At 42.2% G+C, this 18,009-nt stretch overlaps 1 protein-coding gene across 2 annotated transcripts in view; it reads left to right on the top strand.

Annotated features, from left to right (window-relative positions):
- Nucleotides 1-15,155, top strand: part of ZNHIT6 (zinc finger HIT-type containing 6) — a 73,433-nt gene extending 58,278 nt beyond the window's left edge. For both annotated transcript variants that reach the window (XM_061633544.1, XM_061633543.1), the window contains exons 9-10: nucleotides 1,862-1,980; nucleotides 14,686-15,155. In XM_061633544.1, the coding sequence (XP_061489528.1) occupies nucleotides 1,862-1,980; nucleotides 14,686-14,762 (196 nt within the window). In that variant the 3' untranslated portion in view covers nucleotides 14,763-15,155. The remainder of the gene's footprint in view (nucleotides 1-1,861; nucleotides 1,981-14,685) is intronic.
- Nucleotides 15,156-18,009: the final 2,854 nt, after the last annotated feature.

Raw genomic sequence — 18,009 nt, 5'->3', positions numbered from 1 at the left:
ATGGGGTCATACTTCCTCTGAAAGAGCAGGTTCATAGTCTAGGGGTGCTCCTAGATCCATCTTTGTCATTAAAGGCCCAGGTGACCTCAGTGGCTAGGAGTGCCTTTTACCAGGAGTGCCTGGTAAGACAGCTGCAGCCATTTCTGGACTAGGATAGCCTGTTGTCCATGCACTGGTAACCTATAATGCTCTCTCTGTGTGGGGCTACCTTTGAGGTTGGTCCAGAAGCTGCAGCTGGTGCAAAATGTGGCAGCACAACTGCTCACTGGGTCAGGATATCACCAACATGATATCCCACTGCTGAAAGAATTGCACTGGCAAAGTTCTGGTTTGGTGATCAAAGCCCTATAGCTTGGGATCAGGATACCAAAATATTGTCTTACCCCTTATATACCCAGTTGATCACTGGGCTGTGCAGGTGAGGGCCTCCTGCAGATACCATTTATTTTTTATTTATTTATTTAAAATATTTCTATCCCACCCTTCTACCCTATAATAGGGCACTCAGGGCAGCTTACAAAAATAAAATCAAACATGTACATAATAAAATTGTAAACAGTAAAATCACAAAAACATTAAAATAAATTAAAATACGTAAAATACAATTAAAATACTATATATATATATATATATATATATATATATATATATATATATATATATATATATATATATACACACACACACACACACACACACAAAGACACACACAAACACACACACATATAGGGATTGGTACTAAAGGGACTACAAAGGTGACATTTAACGTAGAAGGCATAAAATCAGTGTCAGGCTTACCTTCAGTCCCTGCCAAAGGCTCTCCGGAACAAGATCGTTTTCAGAAGTCTCTGGAACACCAACAGGGAGGGAGCAGAGGGAACTTCTTGGGGTAGAGTATTCCAAAGCTTGGGGGCCACAGCTGAAAAAGCTCTCTCCCACATGCCTGTCAATCTAACATCTTTCACTCCAGGCACGCAGAGGAGACCAGAGGCAGATGATCTTAAATCCTGGATAGGTACATATGGGCGTAAGCAGTCCCTCAGGTACATTGGTCCAAGGCCGTTTAAGGCTTTAAAGGTCAGAACCAGCACTTTGAATTGGGACATCTTATCAGGAGGTCTGTTCCACACAACATAGGAAGCAGACCTTTAGTGTTGTAGCATCAACACTTTAGAATTCCCTCCCCTTATTAGATGGGCACCATCTCTGTTATCTTGTTGGCACCTAGTGAAGACCTTCCTTTCAACAAGCCTTATAAGTAGAGACCTTATCCCAGTCCACGTCTGTGTTGGAATTACTGTTTTAGATTTTTTAAAGATGTTTTTTAAAAGATGTTTTTAAAGTCTTTTGTTTTAAGATGTTTTAGCATGTTTTTAGTGTTTTTATTTGCCGACCTGGGCTCTTTCTAGGAGGAAGGGCAGGATATAAATTTAATAAGTAATAAATAAATATTTTCACATAACCCAGTAAGCTGACATTTGGTTCGCACCTGTTCCAAAGTACCCTGATAACATAAAAATAACCTCCCTTTGAGACTTATTTTTTATTCTGTCCCTTAAAATAGTGGGCCTAATGTATATACTAAATGCTTATTGTACTTCAGCACTTTCAAGGAAAAGAAAGTCCGAAAAGGGACTTTTTTATGACATAATGAAGAATACAAGACATGATATTACTTCGTAATAGAGGCCAGCACTAAACAAACAAGTCACACTTTGGAGAAAATGTTGGGCTGTAGAATTGCCCTTGCCTCTTTACATTCTTGGATTGAGGGGAGGAGAGAATTCTAGTGACATCTAGGATGCTTAATCTACTAGCATTTTCAAATATTTGCTTGCTGATAAATTTTTGCATTTTAAAGGTATGAAGAGTTGGATGCCAGCAAAGGCCTTCTAGACAATTTGAAAGGGAAGGTTGTCATAGAATACCCAGTTTTGTACGTGGTTTTGAAAAAATTCAAGATGGTGATTCTTGGCCACGGTAAGAATTTATTTATTTATTTATTTATTTATTTATTTATTATTTGATTTATATCCTGCCTTTCCTCCCAGCAGGAGCCCAGGGCAGCAATATATATATTACAATGCAAAAAAATATTTGTAGCACACAAGAATTGAGACTTTTAATCTTGTTAAAGACAAGAATGAGAATCTACTTCAGTATTGACTTGTAAATATGAAAAACCTTTGCTCTGTAGCAATTATGTAGATTATATATACTATCAGTGTATATGTTGATTCTTTCATGCAATTTAACCACTGTAATAATACCATTAGCATTTTTCTATTTGCAAGTTTATGAAAATATATGTATTATTTATTTATTTATTTTCATTTCTAAACCGCCCATAGCTAATAGCTCTCTGGGCGGTGTACAAAAAGATTAAAATACAATATTAAAATAAAATCAGTAACAAAGAGCAACAAAATTAAACTAAAACATAAAACATTGAACATTAAAATGCCTGGGAGTATAGCCAGGTCTTAACCTGGCGCCTAAAAGAAAGAACTGTAGGCGCCAGGCGTATCTCCTCCGGTAAGCTGTTCCACAGTTCGGGGGCCACCACAGAAAAGGCCCTAGATCTAGTCACAATCCTCCGGGCATCCTGGTGAGTTGGTACCCGGAGGAGGGCCTTAGATACTGAACGAAGTGAACGGGTAGGTTCATAGCGGGAGAGGCGTTCCACAAGGTATTGCGGTCCCACACCGTGTAAGGCTTTATAGGTCAAAACCAGCACCTTGAATCTGGCTCGGAAACAAATAGGTAGCCAGTGCAAGCGAGCCAGGACAGGTGTTATATGCGCGGACCGATTGGTCCTCGTCAACAACCTGGCTGCCACATTTTGCACTAGCTGAAGTTTCCGAACAGTCTTCAAGGGCAGCCCAACGTAGAGCGCATTACAGTAATCCAGTCTAGAAGTTACCAGAGCGTGAACAACTGCGGCGAGATCATCACTGTCCAGATAGGGGCGTAGTTGGGCTACTAAGCGAAGATGGTAGAACGCGTTCCGTGCCACCGAGGCCACTTGAGCCTCAAGCGACAAGGAAGGGTCAAAAAGGACCCCCAAACTACGAACCTGTTCCTTCAAGGGGAGTGTAACCCCATCTAGAACAGGAGAAACATCCACCATCTGGGCGGGGAAAGAGCTCACTAACAGTGTCTCAGTCTTGTCTGGATTGAGTTTCAGTTTATTAGCTCTCATCCAGTCCATTATCGCAGTCAGGCAACGGTTCAGCACATCAACAGCCTCACCTGAAGAAGGTGAAAAGGAGAAGTAGAGCTGTGTGTCATCAGCGTACTGATGGCAACGCACTCCAAAACTCCTGATGACCGCACCCAGAGGCTGCATGTAGATGTTAAAGAGCATAGGGGACAAAACCGATCCCTGAGGGACTCCACAATGGAGAGTCCAGGGTGTCGAGCAATGTTCCCCAAGCACTACCTTCTGGCGACGATCCGCGAAGTAGGAGCGGAGCCACTGCCAAGCAGTGCCCCCAACTCCCAACTCCGCGAGCCTCTCCAGAAGGATACCATGGTCAATGGTATCAAACGCCGCTGAGAGATCAAGGAGAATCAACAGAGTCACACTCCCCCTGTCCCTCTCCCGACAAAGGTCATCATACAGGGCGACCAAGGCTGTTTCAGTGCTAAAACCGGATTGAAATAGATCCAGATAATCGGTTTCATCCAAGAGCACCTGGAGCTGGCCAGCAACCACCCGCTCCAAAACCTTGCCCAAAAAAGGGACATTCGCCACCGGTCTATAGTTGTTTAACACATCTGGGTCCAAAGAAGGTTTCTTTAAAAGAGGTCTTACTACTGCCTCCTTGAGACTGCCAGGGACTACGCCCTCTCTCAAGGAGGCATTTATTACCTCCTTGGCCCAGCCGGTGGTTACAGCCCTGCCAGTCTTCACCAGCCAAGATGGGCAGGGGTCCAGAGCAGACGTGGTCGCCCGCACCATTCCAAGCACCTTGTCCACTTCCTCGAGCTGCACCAACTGAAACTCATCCAATAATAAAGGACAAGGCCGCGCTCTGGACACTTCAATGGATTCATCTGTCATAACATCAGAGTCTAAGTCCCGACGGATGCATACAATCTTGTCCTGGAAGTGCTTCGCAAATTCGTTGCAGTGGGCTTCCGATGTTTCCTTAGTATCATGAGGGCCAGAATGTAGGAGCCTTCGTACCACCCTAAAAAGCTCCGCTGGACGGCAAAGGGATGATCTAATGGTAGTAGCAAAATAAGACTTTTTCGCCGCCCTAACCGCTTTTATGTACAACTTAGTGGAAGCACTTACCAAGGAATGATTACATCCGTCAGGAGTTCGCCTCCACCTGCACTCTAGCCTCCTTCTCTCTTGCTTCATCACTCTCAGCTCCGGGGTATACCATGGTGCTGTATGAGCTCTGCACCGAAGGGGGCACGCGGGAGCAATCATGTCGATGGCCCGGGTCATCTCCATATTCCACAGGTCAACCATGGCCTCGACAGGAGCACCAGTGCTATCAGCCGGAAAAACTCCCAGAGCCCTCTGGAAAGCAACAGGATCCATAAGCCTCTGGGAGCGGACCAACTTAATAGGTCCCCCACCTCTGCAGAGGGAAAGGGCTGTTGTGAGTCTAAAACTCAGCAAGCGGTGATCTGTCCATGACAATGGAGTAGATGAAAAATACCCCACCCTCAGATCATCATCTCCATGACCAGTGGCGAAGATCAAATCAAGAGTATGTCCTGATACATGTGTCAGGCCAGTAACAATTTGAGACAGCCCCATGGTTGTCATGGAGGCCATGAAGTCCTGAGCCGACCCGAGCAAGACAGCCTCGGCATGGATGTTGAAATCCACCAGTACTACGAGTCTGGGGGACCTCAACAATACCTCCGAGACTATCTCCGTCAGCTCAGCTAGGGAAGCCATTGGGCAGCAAGGTGGGCGGTACACTAACAGTATTCCCAGTCTGTCTCCTTGGCCCAGCACAAGATGAAGACACTCCAAACCAGTCGCCGTCTGGACAGGGTGCTTGGTGAGAGAGAAAGAACTCCTATAGACCACAGCAACCCCACCTCCCCGGCCCTCAGATCTACCACAGTGCTGCACCGAATACCCAGGTGGGCAGAGCTGGGAGAGAGCAACTCCTCCCTGCTCACCCACCCAGGTCTCGGTAATACACGCAAGATCGGCACCTTTCTCCACGATCAAATCATGTAAAATGTATCAAAAATGTATCAAAACCATAGCTCCTGGTTTCTGAGCCGTCAAATTTGGTAAGAGTAGACAAACATGTACCTGCCATATGAACACCCTTCTAGACAATTTTTCATTGTAGCTTTTGTTGACATCTGCAGTTGATTTGCTTTACCAGATCAAATGTCTGGTAACTGGAAGTTTATATTAGTTTGAAGGCATATACAATGCTTGAATACCTCTTTCAAATTAGGGGATGACATAGAGTAGATTGACAATTATTACTGAGAAAGTCTTTTTCATCTACTGTGAAACCTTTAAAATAACTTGGAATAATAATTCAAATTCATTTATCTGCTCATCTCCTATATGCCAGAGTTAATAACTAAGCACAAATAGTATTATTTTTATATAATATAAATATTCTTTATGTTAAGGAAATGATACCCCTTTGTTACCTCTAGGATCAAAGGAAGCATGCCTCCAAATAACTGAGGAACTCAAGCAGGAGAGGGCAGTTTTGCACATATCTTGCTTCTGGGCTTCCATGGGAATCTGATTGGCAAACGGGAGAAATAGGATTCTGAACTAGATGGACCTTTGGCCTGATCCAACAGGGCTCTTATTCCATTCTTATGACAAATAAGATATTTGTTATGCAGGCTGCATGTATGGTGCACTGTTGCCTGCTGTACCTCATTAGTGAATTGAGCTGTCTTTTTACTGTAGACTTGGAATAAACAGTAAAGGACAAAGGGGGACATGGCAATAGAGATAGAGCTGGGAAAATGGAGTCAGTAATACTGTTTCTGCAAAGAATGTCAGCAGGACAGCCATCATTTAGGATACTCCATTAGTCCTTGAAACCTTTGTATCCACCCATTTATATCACTTAGCTGTTTGTTTTTGTTTGCTTGCTAAGTGTTTCTCCCCTTAAAAAAAAGAAAAAGTAAACCACTACGGCTTTAGAAAAAGAAAATAGAGGTTCGGGCCTCTTTCTTCGCTCTTGGATTTCTTATTTAAAAAAAAAAGTAGATAAAATGCTATCTGCCCTTGTCGGCTACTCTTCAGTGTTTGCTGAAGTGGCAACATTTACTTTGTGGGGGGGGGGAGAGTGCAAACTGGCAGATTGACCAACATTTCCAAAGCCCTGCCAGCTTGCATCAGCCAGGAAAGAAATGGGGGGGGTAGGATTTACCTTTTTCCCTTCCCTGTGCAGAGCTTTTTAAAAATCCCCTCTCCATTGGTTCCTTTTGAAGTATGGAAGGGCCTTTTAAGGCGACGTCTGCTTGGCCCCACACCCAGAAGATCCCATTTCAAGGTCTAACAACAGCTATCACCAGTAGAAACCCCACAGGCAGTAGAAGTAAGCAAAAAAACCTTCTGTAAGCATAGTGGGGATTTCTGCAGCAAATATGCCATTCTACCTGTTAAACTCTTCTCTGCTGATGGAGTGGCACCTCCATGCTTCCCTGATCCTCTCTAGTCAACGATGGGTGTTAAGATTGCTGTGTTAATGGTTTGGCTTTGATTGTAGCAGAACAAATACATTAGAAACAACCACAGCAGAGATCTTGCCCATTGCACATCTTTCATTTGCAATCCCTGCATTCACATAGGTGGTGGTATATGGAGCCTCACAATAGTTAACAGTGAAGCAATTGCACTCTAAACATGCTGAAGTGTTCTCCTGTTTTATAGCATATGGATTCCAGTGGATACCATGTCTGAGAAGAACGGATAGGAAAGAAGAGAATAGATGCATGTCAGGATGTCACTTTTCCACTTAACAAGTCCAGCTTTAAAGGACTCACTGGCATTGGGATGACCAGGTGCTTTGCAGCCAGACATATTAGTTGCAGAAATGTTGCTGAGTCCGAATGCAACTACTGAAATAATCAAGGGTGACATCTCAAGAAATGCGGCACTGCAGGTGCATACATAGAAAAAATGCAATTGCTGTCTTCTGGTATTAGTTTCAGCCAAGTCACAGAGGGGCTGATCAGATGTTTGGGTGTTTTGTTTGTTTTAGGTGGGAGACAGGAAGCTGAGGTATCCCTGTTGGGCAAGACTAAATACCAAAAAAATGCTACTTTAGTTATTAGGGGATGACATAGAGTAGATTGACAATTGTATTGCATGAGCTAAACATTTCTGCACTCTTGCCTTATTTGCTTATGATTATACATATACATATGTAATGTATGTATAACCAGGTTCAACCTGGTCTACATCAAAATATCTTTTTTAAAACTTGTTCTGTTAGTGTATTCAATAGCTTGAACATGAAAAGAACTTGATTTGGTCTAGCTGTTAATAGCATAATGTGGGTCACACCTTCCCAGCTATAGAACATATGAGCACTTGTTAATCTGAATAGGCAACTAAGCCTTACAAAACCTTAAATTTAAGACACAGCTGTCAAATGTGCCAGGTTAATCATTTCTTGCAAGCTTTTGAGTTTTCATAGTAATTTAATCAGTAGTAACATGGTTACAAGTGCAAATTCCTACCAAATGCTTCTAGGAAAGGTCTGAAGTGGCTTTTCTTATGACACTCAAAAACTTTGAAAAGATCCATCAGTCTGTTGCTGTTATTGTTGTATGTCTTCAAGTCAATTACAACTTATGGCAACCCTATGAATCAGCGACCACCAATAGCATCTGTTATAAACTACCCTGTTCAGATCTTGTAAGTTCAGGTCTGTGGCTTCCTGTATGGAATCAGTCCATCTCTTGTTTGGTCTTCCTCTCTTTCTACTCCCTTCTGTTTTTCCCAGCATTATTGTCTTTTCTAGTGAATCCTGTTTTCTCAGTATGTGTCCAAAGTATGACAACCTCAGTTTCATCATTTTAGCTTCTAAACACAGTCCTGGTTTAATTTGTTCTAACACCCAGTTATTTTTCTTTTTCACGGTCCATGGTATCTGCAAAACTCTCCTCCAACACCACATTTCAAATGAACTGATCTTTCTCTTATCCATTTTTTTCACTGTCCACCTTTCACATCCATACATAGAGATCGGGAATACCATGGTCTGAATGATCTGACTTTAGTGTCCAGGGATACATCTTTGCATCTGAGGACCTTTTCTAGTTCTCTCATAGCTGCCCTCCCCAGACCTAGCCTTCTTCTAATTTCTTGACTATTGTCTCCATTTTGGTTAATGACTGTGCCAAGGTATATAATCCTTGACAAGTTCAATGTCTTCATTGTTAACTTTAAAGTTACATAAATCTTCTGTTGTCATTACTTTAGTCTTGTTGATGTTCAGCTGTAGTCCTGCTTTTGTGCTTTCCTCTTTAACTTTCAACAGCATTCATTTCAAATCATTACTGGTTTCTGCTAGTAGAATGGTATTGTCTGCATATCTTAAATTACTGATATTCTCCCTCCAATTTTCACACCTCCTTCATCTTGGTCCAATCCCGCTTTCTTATATATATATTTTGCATATAGATTAAACAAATAGGGTGATGAAATACACCCCTGTCTCACACCGTTTTCGATAGGGAACCAATCGGTTTCCATATTCTGTCCTTACAGAAGCCTCTTGTCCAGAGTATAGGTTGCGCATCAGGAAAATCAGATGCTGTGGCACCCCCATTTCTTTTAAAGCATTCCATAGTTTTTCATGACCTACACAATCAAAGGCGTTGCTGTAATCTATAAAGCTCGTGGTGATTTTTTTCTGAAATTCCTTAGTCTGTTCCATTACCCAAGGTATGTTTGCGATATGATCTCTGGTACCTCTTCCCATTCTAAATCCAGCTTGGACATCTAGCATTTCTCGTTCTATATATGGCAAGAGCCTTTGTTGTAGAATCTTGAGCATTACTTTATTTGCATGGGATATTAAGGCAACAGTTTGATAATTACTGCATTCCCTGGGATCCCCTTTCTTTGGAATTGGGTCCCATTCCTGTCCATTTTAATTCATTCACGCCAATATTGTGACATTGTTGCATTCCATTTCTTGCTTGACAATTTCTAACTTTCCCTGGTTCATGCTTCTCACATTCTATGTTCCTATTGTGTACATTTTACAACTCTGGACTCTCCTTTCTCATCTGTGTGCATCAGCCTCTGGGCTTCCTTTCGGCTTTGACCCAGTGGCGTCATTAGTCACAGCACTATTCATACGTCCATTGTTCTTCCCCAATAGCTCATTGAGTGACATTTGACCTGGGGGTCTCATCTTCCAGCACTATCTCGTGTTGCATTTTGGATACTCTGTTCATAGGGTTTTCATGGTTAGAGGTATTCAGAGGTGGTTTACCATTGCCTTCCTCTAAGTTTGGATGCATCTTAGGCTGGTGTCTCAGTTTTGACCATTCTGCCTTGGGTGCCCCTGCTAAGAATCTAGCTTCTTGGTCTAGACTCCTGACGGCATTGCTCTCAGCTTCTTCAACACTGTCAAACCCCTTCACCAGTTAAGGAGTGCATCCTAGAGGAGGATGAGCCTGTTAAAACAATACATCTATTCTGTTTTGGTCACCTTGAAAAGATCTTAAAATAGGCATTGCAATGAAATAACCAAAATTCTGGATTAATGTTTGTATCTTTGGATAATTCTGATAATTCATTAGTCACTTCTGTGACTGTGAGCAGTATATTAAATCCAGACATAGTGTTTATCCTGTTTATTATGCATATTTTTTTGCTCTGTAAATGGACAAAGGATTCCACCCTAATTTATATATGCATAAACAATAAAATCAAGTATGCTATTTAAAAAGTTCCCAGGATTCTTTAACTAAAATGTGATAGAAAAATAACCTGAACATTCATATTAAATGACATTCTAAATCACATTGTTTACACTGTTAATATGATCAATTTCTTTAAAGAAAACACAGGTGTTCATTTTTCTGTCCACAGGCACAGTCATTACTAGAATTACTGAAGGATTATAGAGGTTATGACAAAGACTTAGGGACAAGAACATTTCTTTCTGTTTCAGTACTCAGTACATACCTGGCATATAGATTTTAATTGATTATTCAGAAGATTTAATGTAGACAAAATGTGACCTCAGCCATTTTGGAGTAAAGTGTTTTTATTTTCTTGTTCAGATTCCATTGAAGTTATACAGGTGGTGCACACTAGGTCCCAGTATTATCCTTACTCACCTTCTGCACAGCATTTCTTGACAACTTATTAATTCCCTATTAACTCTGTCTTGTTAATATTTCTCTAATGAGAAGCCGTTGACATCATAGGTACAAAAATATGGCACATTTGTGTTAAGGAATGTCAGTTAGTGAAAACATCCACAAGAAGCATTGTGTGTATTCCTTTTGCAACATACATTTTATACATGTCTGTTGACTTCATCTAAGAAGGAGTTGGTAGGGCTGTGGCAGGAAAGTTGGAAGGTGGAAAGAGGAGGAGAAGGATGATGAGCACATCAGGAAATGAATGCTCTGTAGTATGACATCAGGCAAATATCAGTCAGTCCTGGAACACTAAGCAGTTTGAATCTGTAACATCTTCCTTTGGCTCTCAGACATGCAAACAGGATGTTGAGATGTTGAAATATACAAAATGTTGTTGAAAGAATTCCAACATGAAACAGTCAATTCTCAACAGTTCTCTTTAAATCAGACATTTTAGCAAAATGCAAAACTCTGTACTGCCTGACAGTACAAAGTATCTGTCTTTTTGACTTAGTGATATATTATATCCTGTATTCCATGAATCCAGTTTTGCTTTGTAAATATGTTTTCTACCTTCCTGCTCATCAGCTCCCACTGGTGGTACATGCCCTGGTCACCTCTCGGTTGGATTACTGTAATGCGCTGTACGTGGGGTTACCCTTGAAAACGGTCCGGAAATTACAACTTATACAAAATGCTGCGGCTCGACTACTTACAAACTGTCGCCGCCGGGAACACATCACCCCAGTGTTGTTCGACCTACACTGGCTCCCAGTTATTTTCCGGGCCCAATTCAAGGTGTTGGTATTAACCTTTAAATCCCTATACGGTCTCGGCCCAGTTTATCTGATGGAGCGCCTCCAGCGCCACCAACCATGCCGCCCAACAAGATCAGCCACACAGGACCTTCTCTCAATCCCGCCAACTAAAACAGCTAGGTTGGCGGGGACAAGAGAGAGGGCATTTTCAGTGGCGGCCCCCACTCTCTGGAACTCCCTCCCCTGAAAGTATTCCGCCAAGCTTTGAAGACCTGGCTCTTCAGACAGGCCTTTGGGACTTACGGGGAGGGTTAAATTTTTACGACCAATAGCCTACTACTCTGTACTGGAACTGTTTTATTGTTATATTGTATTTTATGATGTATTTTATTATGATGTAATGTATTGTTGTTAAATTGTACGTCGCCTAGAGTGGCCATTGGCCAGATAGGCGACCCACAAATTAAATTATTATTATTATATTATTATTTTTCTTATGAGAGCCAGTGTGGTGTAATGGTCAGAGTCCCAGATTAGGACAAGGAAATCCCAGGTTCAGCTGTGAAGCAAACTGGGTGATCTAGACCCAGTCACCACCTCTGAGCCTAATTTTTCTCATAGGGTTGCTGCAAGGGTAAAAGGGGGGGAGGGGAGAGAGAGAGAGAACCAAGTACGCTGCCTTGAGCTCCTTGGAGGAAAGGTGAGATATAGATACTAGCTTTCCATCAATTATATTGAATATAGAAAAATTGCATCCTTTTGCTTTATTATATTCAAATTCGTAAAATAAAACATAAAACTTAAGGTGCTGATTTTCTGTCTCTCTCTTGGTATATTTGTTGCAAAATTGGGGGGGAAACAAATCAACAAATCTGCTGTGAAGGAAACACTAGAAAACCGCAGTGTGGCAAAAATTCAGCATTGGAGCATGATGGAGAATGGATCTTCTATTATCATTGCAGTGCAAACTACTTCTCAGTTTTGGAGAGGAGGGGTGAACCTGCAGGCCAGTTGATGCCTGCCAGCCCCTGTCTTCCTCCCTGTCACAGCACTGGGCCATGATCAGAGTCTCCTCTCTTCGCAGCATTGCAGTGGGGAGGAAAATCACTGTCTCTGTTCTCTCCATTGTAGTGCTGGGCTTCATGTAGAGGCTTAAGCCTCTTTACTAAGCCCAGCACTGTGATGGGAATGAGTGCACTGTGTGTGTGAGAGAGTGTGTCTTATGTGTGTATGTGCTGTTCATGTGGCATTTGTAAATGCATGTATGACAGTGTATGAGTGAAGATTTTTCCTCTTCCTAGATTAAAAGGGAGGAAAGAGACAGGGAGATCTCTCCAACCTATCCTCTGCTCTTCAAAACTATCCCATAAGCTGGACTTTTTCTTGCCCTTTTCCTTTCCCATACCAAGGAAAGGATACAGAATTGATTCTTTACTGTGACAAAGTGCCATGAAAAAGTAATTGCCCGCTTAGACTCAAAACCTGATTACGCCACCTTTAGCAACAATGACTGCAACCGAACGCTTCCTGTAGTTCCTGATCACAGCACTGTGGTGGACTTTTGGCCCACTCCTCCATACAATACTGCTTTAACTCAGTGACATTTGTGGGTTTTCAAACATGAACTGCTCCTTTCAGGTCCTGCCACAACATCTCAATGGGGTTTAGATTTGGACTTTGACTAGGCCATTCCAAAACTTTAAATTTCTTGTTCCTCAACTATTCTCATGTAGAACTGCTTGTGTGTTTTGGATCATTGTCTTGCTGCATGACCCAGCTGTGCTTCAGCTGACAAACAGATGACTTGACATACGCCTGTAGCATTCTCTGAGACAAAGCAGAATTCATAGTTCCTTCAATGATAGCAAGTCGTCCAGGTCCTGATGCAGCAAAGCATCCCCAAACCATGACTGCCACCACCATGCTTGACTGTTGGTATGAGATTCTTCATGTGGAATGTAGTGTTTCGTTTTTGCCAGACATAACGGGGCCCATGTCGCCCAAAAAGTTCCATCTTTGATTCATCTGCCCATAGAACACTGTTCCAGAACTCTTGAGGATTATCCAGGTGCTTTTTGGCAAACTCTAGACAGGCATACATGTTCTTCTTAGTGAGCAGTGGTTTCCGCCTCGCTACTCTGCCATGAATCCCATGTTTGCATACTGTCTTTCTGATGATGGAGTCATGAACCTTGGCTGAGGCAAGAGAGGCCTGTAGTTCCCTGGATGTTCATCTGGGGTCCTTCTGGGGTCCTCCATGACTTCCTGGATGATTTTACACCATGCTCTTGGAGGGATTTTGGCAGGATGGCCACTCCTGGGAGATTCACTACTTTCCTAAAACTTCTCCATTTGGTCAATATGGCTCTGACTGTGGTTCGGTGGAGTCCCAGAGCCTTAGAAATGGCTTTATAACCCTTTCCAGACTGATATGCATCAACAATGTTTTCCGGAGGTGTTCAGGAATTTCTTTTGATCTTGGCATGATGTGGCTTTGGAACCTGGATGCTGGCAACTTCAGTCTGATGGCAAGGGCCACAGTTAGTCAGATTTATATTGGGCAGGGCTGGCCCAAAGTAGGCCTGATCATTTACCAAGGTATTCAAACTTCTGGCCCTAATAATCCCTTTCATTGGGTTGAATGGGGGGGGGCAATTACTTTTTCACACGGGGCATTGGGTGTTGTCTAGCATTCTTTAATAAATAAATGAAATAAGTATCAAAATTTTGTGTTTGTTCACTCAGCTTCCCTTTTCTATAATGTTAGGTTTTGGTTCAAGATCTGACAACATTCAGTGCCAAAAATATGCAACAGCACAGAAAATCAGGCAGGGGGCAAATACTTTTTCACAGCACTGTACATTTCTATTCTATTAGATTGCAAGATCTTTTGCTTCTACCCCTTGATTTATTAGTTCTCTCTTTTTCCTGTTTGTCTTTTGGTACATGCTACATTGGGCTTCTCCTTTGGATTTAAAATTTGGAGACTACCTTTCTGGCCCCAGAGTGTGTGGGGTGCATGCTTTTCCCATGCTAGTAACTATACTCCTTTCAAGAATAACAAATTCACAGGCAAATTTGGAATTTCCATATTGCATACTGATAGTTATTTTGATAACTATGTACTGTGGAAACATGCATTTATTATTTATTTATTTCAGCTATTTCTGTACTGTGTGATGTAGTGGTTAGAGTGTTGGACTGGGACCTGGGAGACCAGAGTTCAAATCTCCACTTGGCCAGCAAGCTCACTAGATGATCTTGGGCCAATCACTGTCTCTCAGCCTAGCCTACCCCACAGGCTTCATGTGAGAATAAAATTGGGAGAGGGAGAATCATGTTTGTATGCCACCTTGTGCTCCTTGGAGGAAAGGTAGAATATAAATGTAATAATACATATAATAAAAATCACCAAAGTTTCTAACTGGTGTATATAAAAATACAAAAAGCATATTGTGGATAAAATAAATAAAAATTAATAATAAAAACAGAAAATATTTATGGAGGATACAAAACCAGGATTGAGTTGGCTTAGCAAAAAACTAAATATTGTATTTCCTTCCCTTTTCTCCTTTAGATGTCAGTAAATCCAATAAAGACTTGAATGAAGAAAGCTCATCAGAGGAAGAAGGGGAAATCCATGACAGTCCCTGAAACAGTGGAATTGGATGTGGAGTTGGAACAGCTTATTTTATACCTGACTTGTTGAAGATATATTTAGCAGATATGTTCTTAGCATCCCATTTTTTTCAATAACATCCAAAATCTATAGCTCTTGAAAAAACATTGCAATCTGTTAATGTAAACATACTTAATAAAGATTATGGAGCCTAACTTTAGCTTTCTTTTGTGAAAATCACTGGTATAGTATTAGGATTTTACAGGATGTACTTGCCAAACTTCTTACACTTGCTAGTTGTTCCACTTCTTGACCATAGTTAGTTTAGTTAAAATATGTACAACCTGCCCTTCATGAATACAACTTCATGTAATAAGGACCATAAAATAAAAGCAAACAAATAATAAAATAATATTTCTTGTAGTAAACCAACTTTGTCATGTTTTTGTTCAGTCCCTACCTTAATATATTGTCCTGGTTTGAAGATCCCATTAACCCAAACAATGGCTTAGCAGGAATCCATGAGCTACTGGAGAGATTGCTGCTGCTGCTGCTGCTGCTGCTGCTGCTGCTTTACTAAGCTAAACCATGGTTTGGCTTAACATATCATCCAACCCTGGGCTCCTAGTTGAGACCTAAACCATGACCCTGGGTTCAGGCAACATGCAAAGGTAAGCCATAGTTTAGTACAGTACACCAGCAGAACAACTGGGGAGGAGCAAAACAGCTGTGATCTGGAGTCTGCATGCACATGTGTTCCCTCTAAGCCATGGTTTGGTTTAGTGTGAGGTGCAAACCAACCATTGTAACATAACAGTGCTAGGTTCAACCCTGGAAATCTCTAGGTAAAAGGATTTCAGGTACCTATGTGATGTTCCTATATTAATGTATATATGGTAAGTGTTGTTGTTTTAGAAGATACATGGTAAGTGGAGTGAAAGAGGGGGAGTGAATGGGCAGTAGAATGCGAGATGATTGGCTGAGTGTTTAAAATGGCTGAATGTATAAAAGGAAGAGTGAGAGTGGAATCGGGGGGGAGAAGAGAACTGAGTGGATTGCTTGGTGGGGTTTGAGAGAGTTGTTTGCCAGGAGAGAGTGGAGAAGGAGGGAGGTGGAGTTCGGATTAGTATTGAGTAAAACCATATGCTTATGTGCCTTAAGAAGAAATCTTGTTAATCTTGTTAGCTTTGTTATCTGTAATAAATACTTAATTTGGTTTACCAAAGGCCTGATCCTTGGCTGGGGTTTCACAGACCAGAAGGGAGGGTAAGGTAATGACCAAGGCTGAAGGGGAACAGTAACAAATGGTGGCAGCGGTGAAGAGAATAACAATACCAGTATTCAGAGTCTCTGGGAATACTAGTATTGGGACGTTACTGGTGGTTGTCTAGCAGGGGGATCTGTTGAGATCTGTGCTAGAGCGGATAGGTAAACCATAAGAGAGTGCGGTCCGGACTGGTGGAGTCCCTGGTGGTGCCTAGAGACAGGCAGTAACCACGAGCAGGTAGGAACCTGACAGGGAGAGCCAGGGAAGGACGCCTCACATGTGGTGTCAGTAGCGGTGGGATACGAACAAAGGAGAGTACGTCACATGTGGTGTCAGTAGCGGTGGGATACGAACAACAGAGAATCAGATACAGTGGTGTGGCAAACAAATAACAAAACAAGATTACTTGTGAGAGTGACTGGCAAAGAGTGTGTGGCAAAGAGTGAGTGAACTCAAACACCATGGCTGAATATATAAAAATGAAAAGAGAGGAGCTGGTGGAGAAGTGCATAACATTCAGTTTACCTCACGAGGGTAAAGGGGTAGATGAATTGAGGGTAGCACTTATAGGATTTGCAACTGCCCAGCAAAAACAACCTGTCAGGGAAGAGACCCCAGAAGGATATTTAAGCAATCCCGCTTATATAGAGTACTTGAGAGAGAAGTTAAGATGGGAGGCTGATGAGAAAGAAAAGCAGCGGGTCTTTGAGGCTGAGGAAAAAGATAAACAGCGGGAGTTGGAAGCTGAGAGATTGAGGATGGAAGGTGCAGAGAAGGAAAAACAGGGAGTTGGAAATTGAGAGAATGAGATTGGGGTTTGAGGAGAGGGAGAAGCAACGAGCAGTGGATGCCGAATTACAAGTAGAAAAGTTAAAATTTGAAAGAGAGAAGTTTCATTCTGATGAAACAAGAAAGGACAGAGATGGAGCAAAAATAAAAATTACTCCAAAGGACTTTGCTGTCTATGAGCCTGGACAAGATCCTCAAATTTACCTCAGCACCTTTGAAAAAGCAGCTCAGTTGTGGGGGCTACCTGAAGATAAATACATGCAGTATTTATCAAACCTGATTAAAGGGGAATTGGCTGAGGTATACCAATATTTCCCCTCAGACAGGCCCGTCACCTATGCTGAATTCAAAGAAGCAGTGTTTAAAAGATTCAGACTGGGGCCTGATTATTTTAGAAAGCTTTTCAGAAATTGCCAGATACAGACAGGGAGGTCTTTTGTGGAACTGGGAGCAAAGTTGATGGATATATTTGGAAAGTGGATGAGTAGTGCCAAAGCTCAGTCAGTGGAAGAGGTGAAAAGCCTCATGATACTGGATCAATTATACCATCAGTTACCACCAGAAATAAGGCTCCTGCTCAAAGACCGTTCCCCTACATCTGTGCAGGAGGCCGCAGAGTTGGCGGATCACTTCGCCTCCAATAGAACTGGCTGGGTGGGGAAAACATCAAGAGATTTTAAACCCAGACCATATAATGCTGGCAGAAGGGATGTGGTACCACAGCGAGTGAGTCCTCCAGTAAAATCTGAAGGGCACAGGACACCCCAGAGTGGATCTGTGTACCCTAAAAGTGAGGAGAAATTATGCTACAAATGTGGTAGACCAGGGCACCTACGTTTTCAATGTGAGGTTGCCAACCCCAGTAGTAATCCTGCTCAGACAAGGGCAGTGAAAACAGAGCCCAAGGCTTTAGAAACAGCGAAAAAGGTTCAGTTTTGCCAGATAAACTGGACAGAAGTAACAGACCTTGATTCAAGTCTGAGAGAGGAAGTGAGTGTACAAGGGGCAAATTATTGGGCATTGCTTGATACTGGTGCCGCTCAGACGTTACTGAGGCCAGATTTAATAAAATCTGAAGAAATATTACCTCAGGAAACAGTGACTATCCAAGGAGTGAGGGGTCAACCAGAGAGTTTGCCTGTGGCCCTAGTGAAACTGGAATGGAGAGGCCGAAAGGGCCAATATAAAGTTGGTATTAATGCCCAGCAACAAGAACCAGTAATACT

This window comes from Rhineura floridana, chromosome 6 (assembly GCF_030035675.1).
Source record: "Rhineura floridana isolate rRhiFlo1 chromosome 6, rRhiFlo1.hap2, whole genome shotgun sequence".
In the NCBI taxonomy this organism is placed as follows: domain Eukaryota; kingdom Metazoa; phylum Chordata; class Lepidosauria; order Squamata; family Rhineuridae; genus Rhineura; species Rhineura floridana.
The sequence above is the reverse complement of the archived record's forward strand: the minus strand, read 5'-3'. Positions and strand labels throughout refer to the sequence as shown.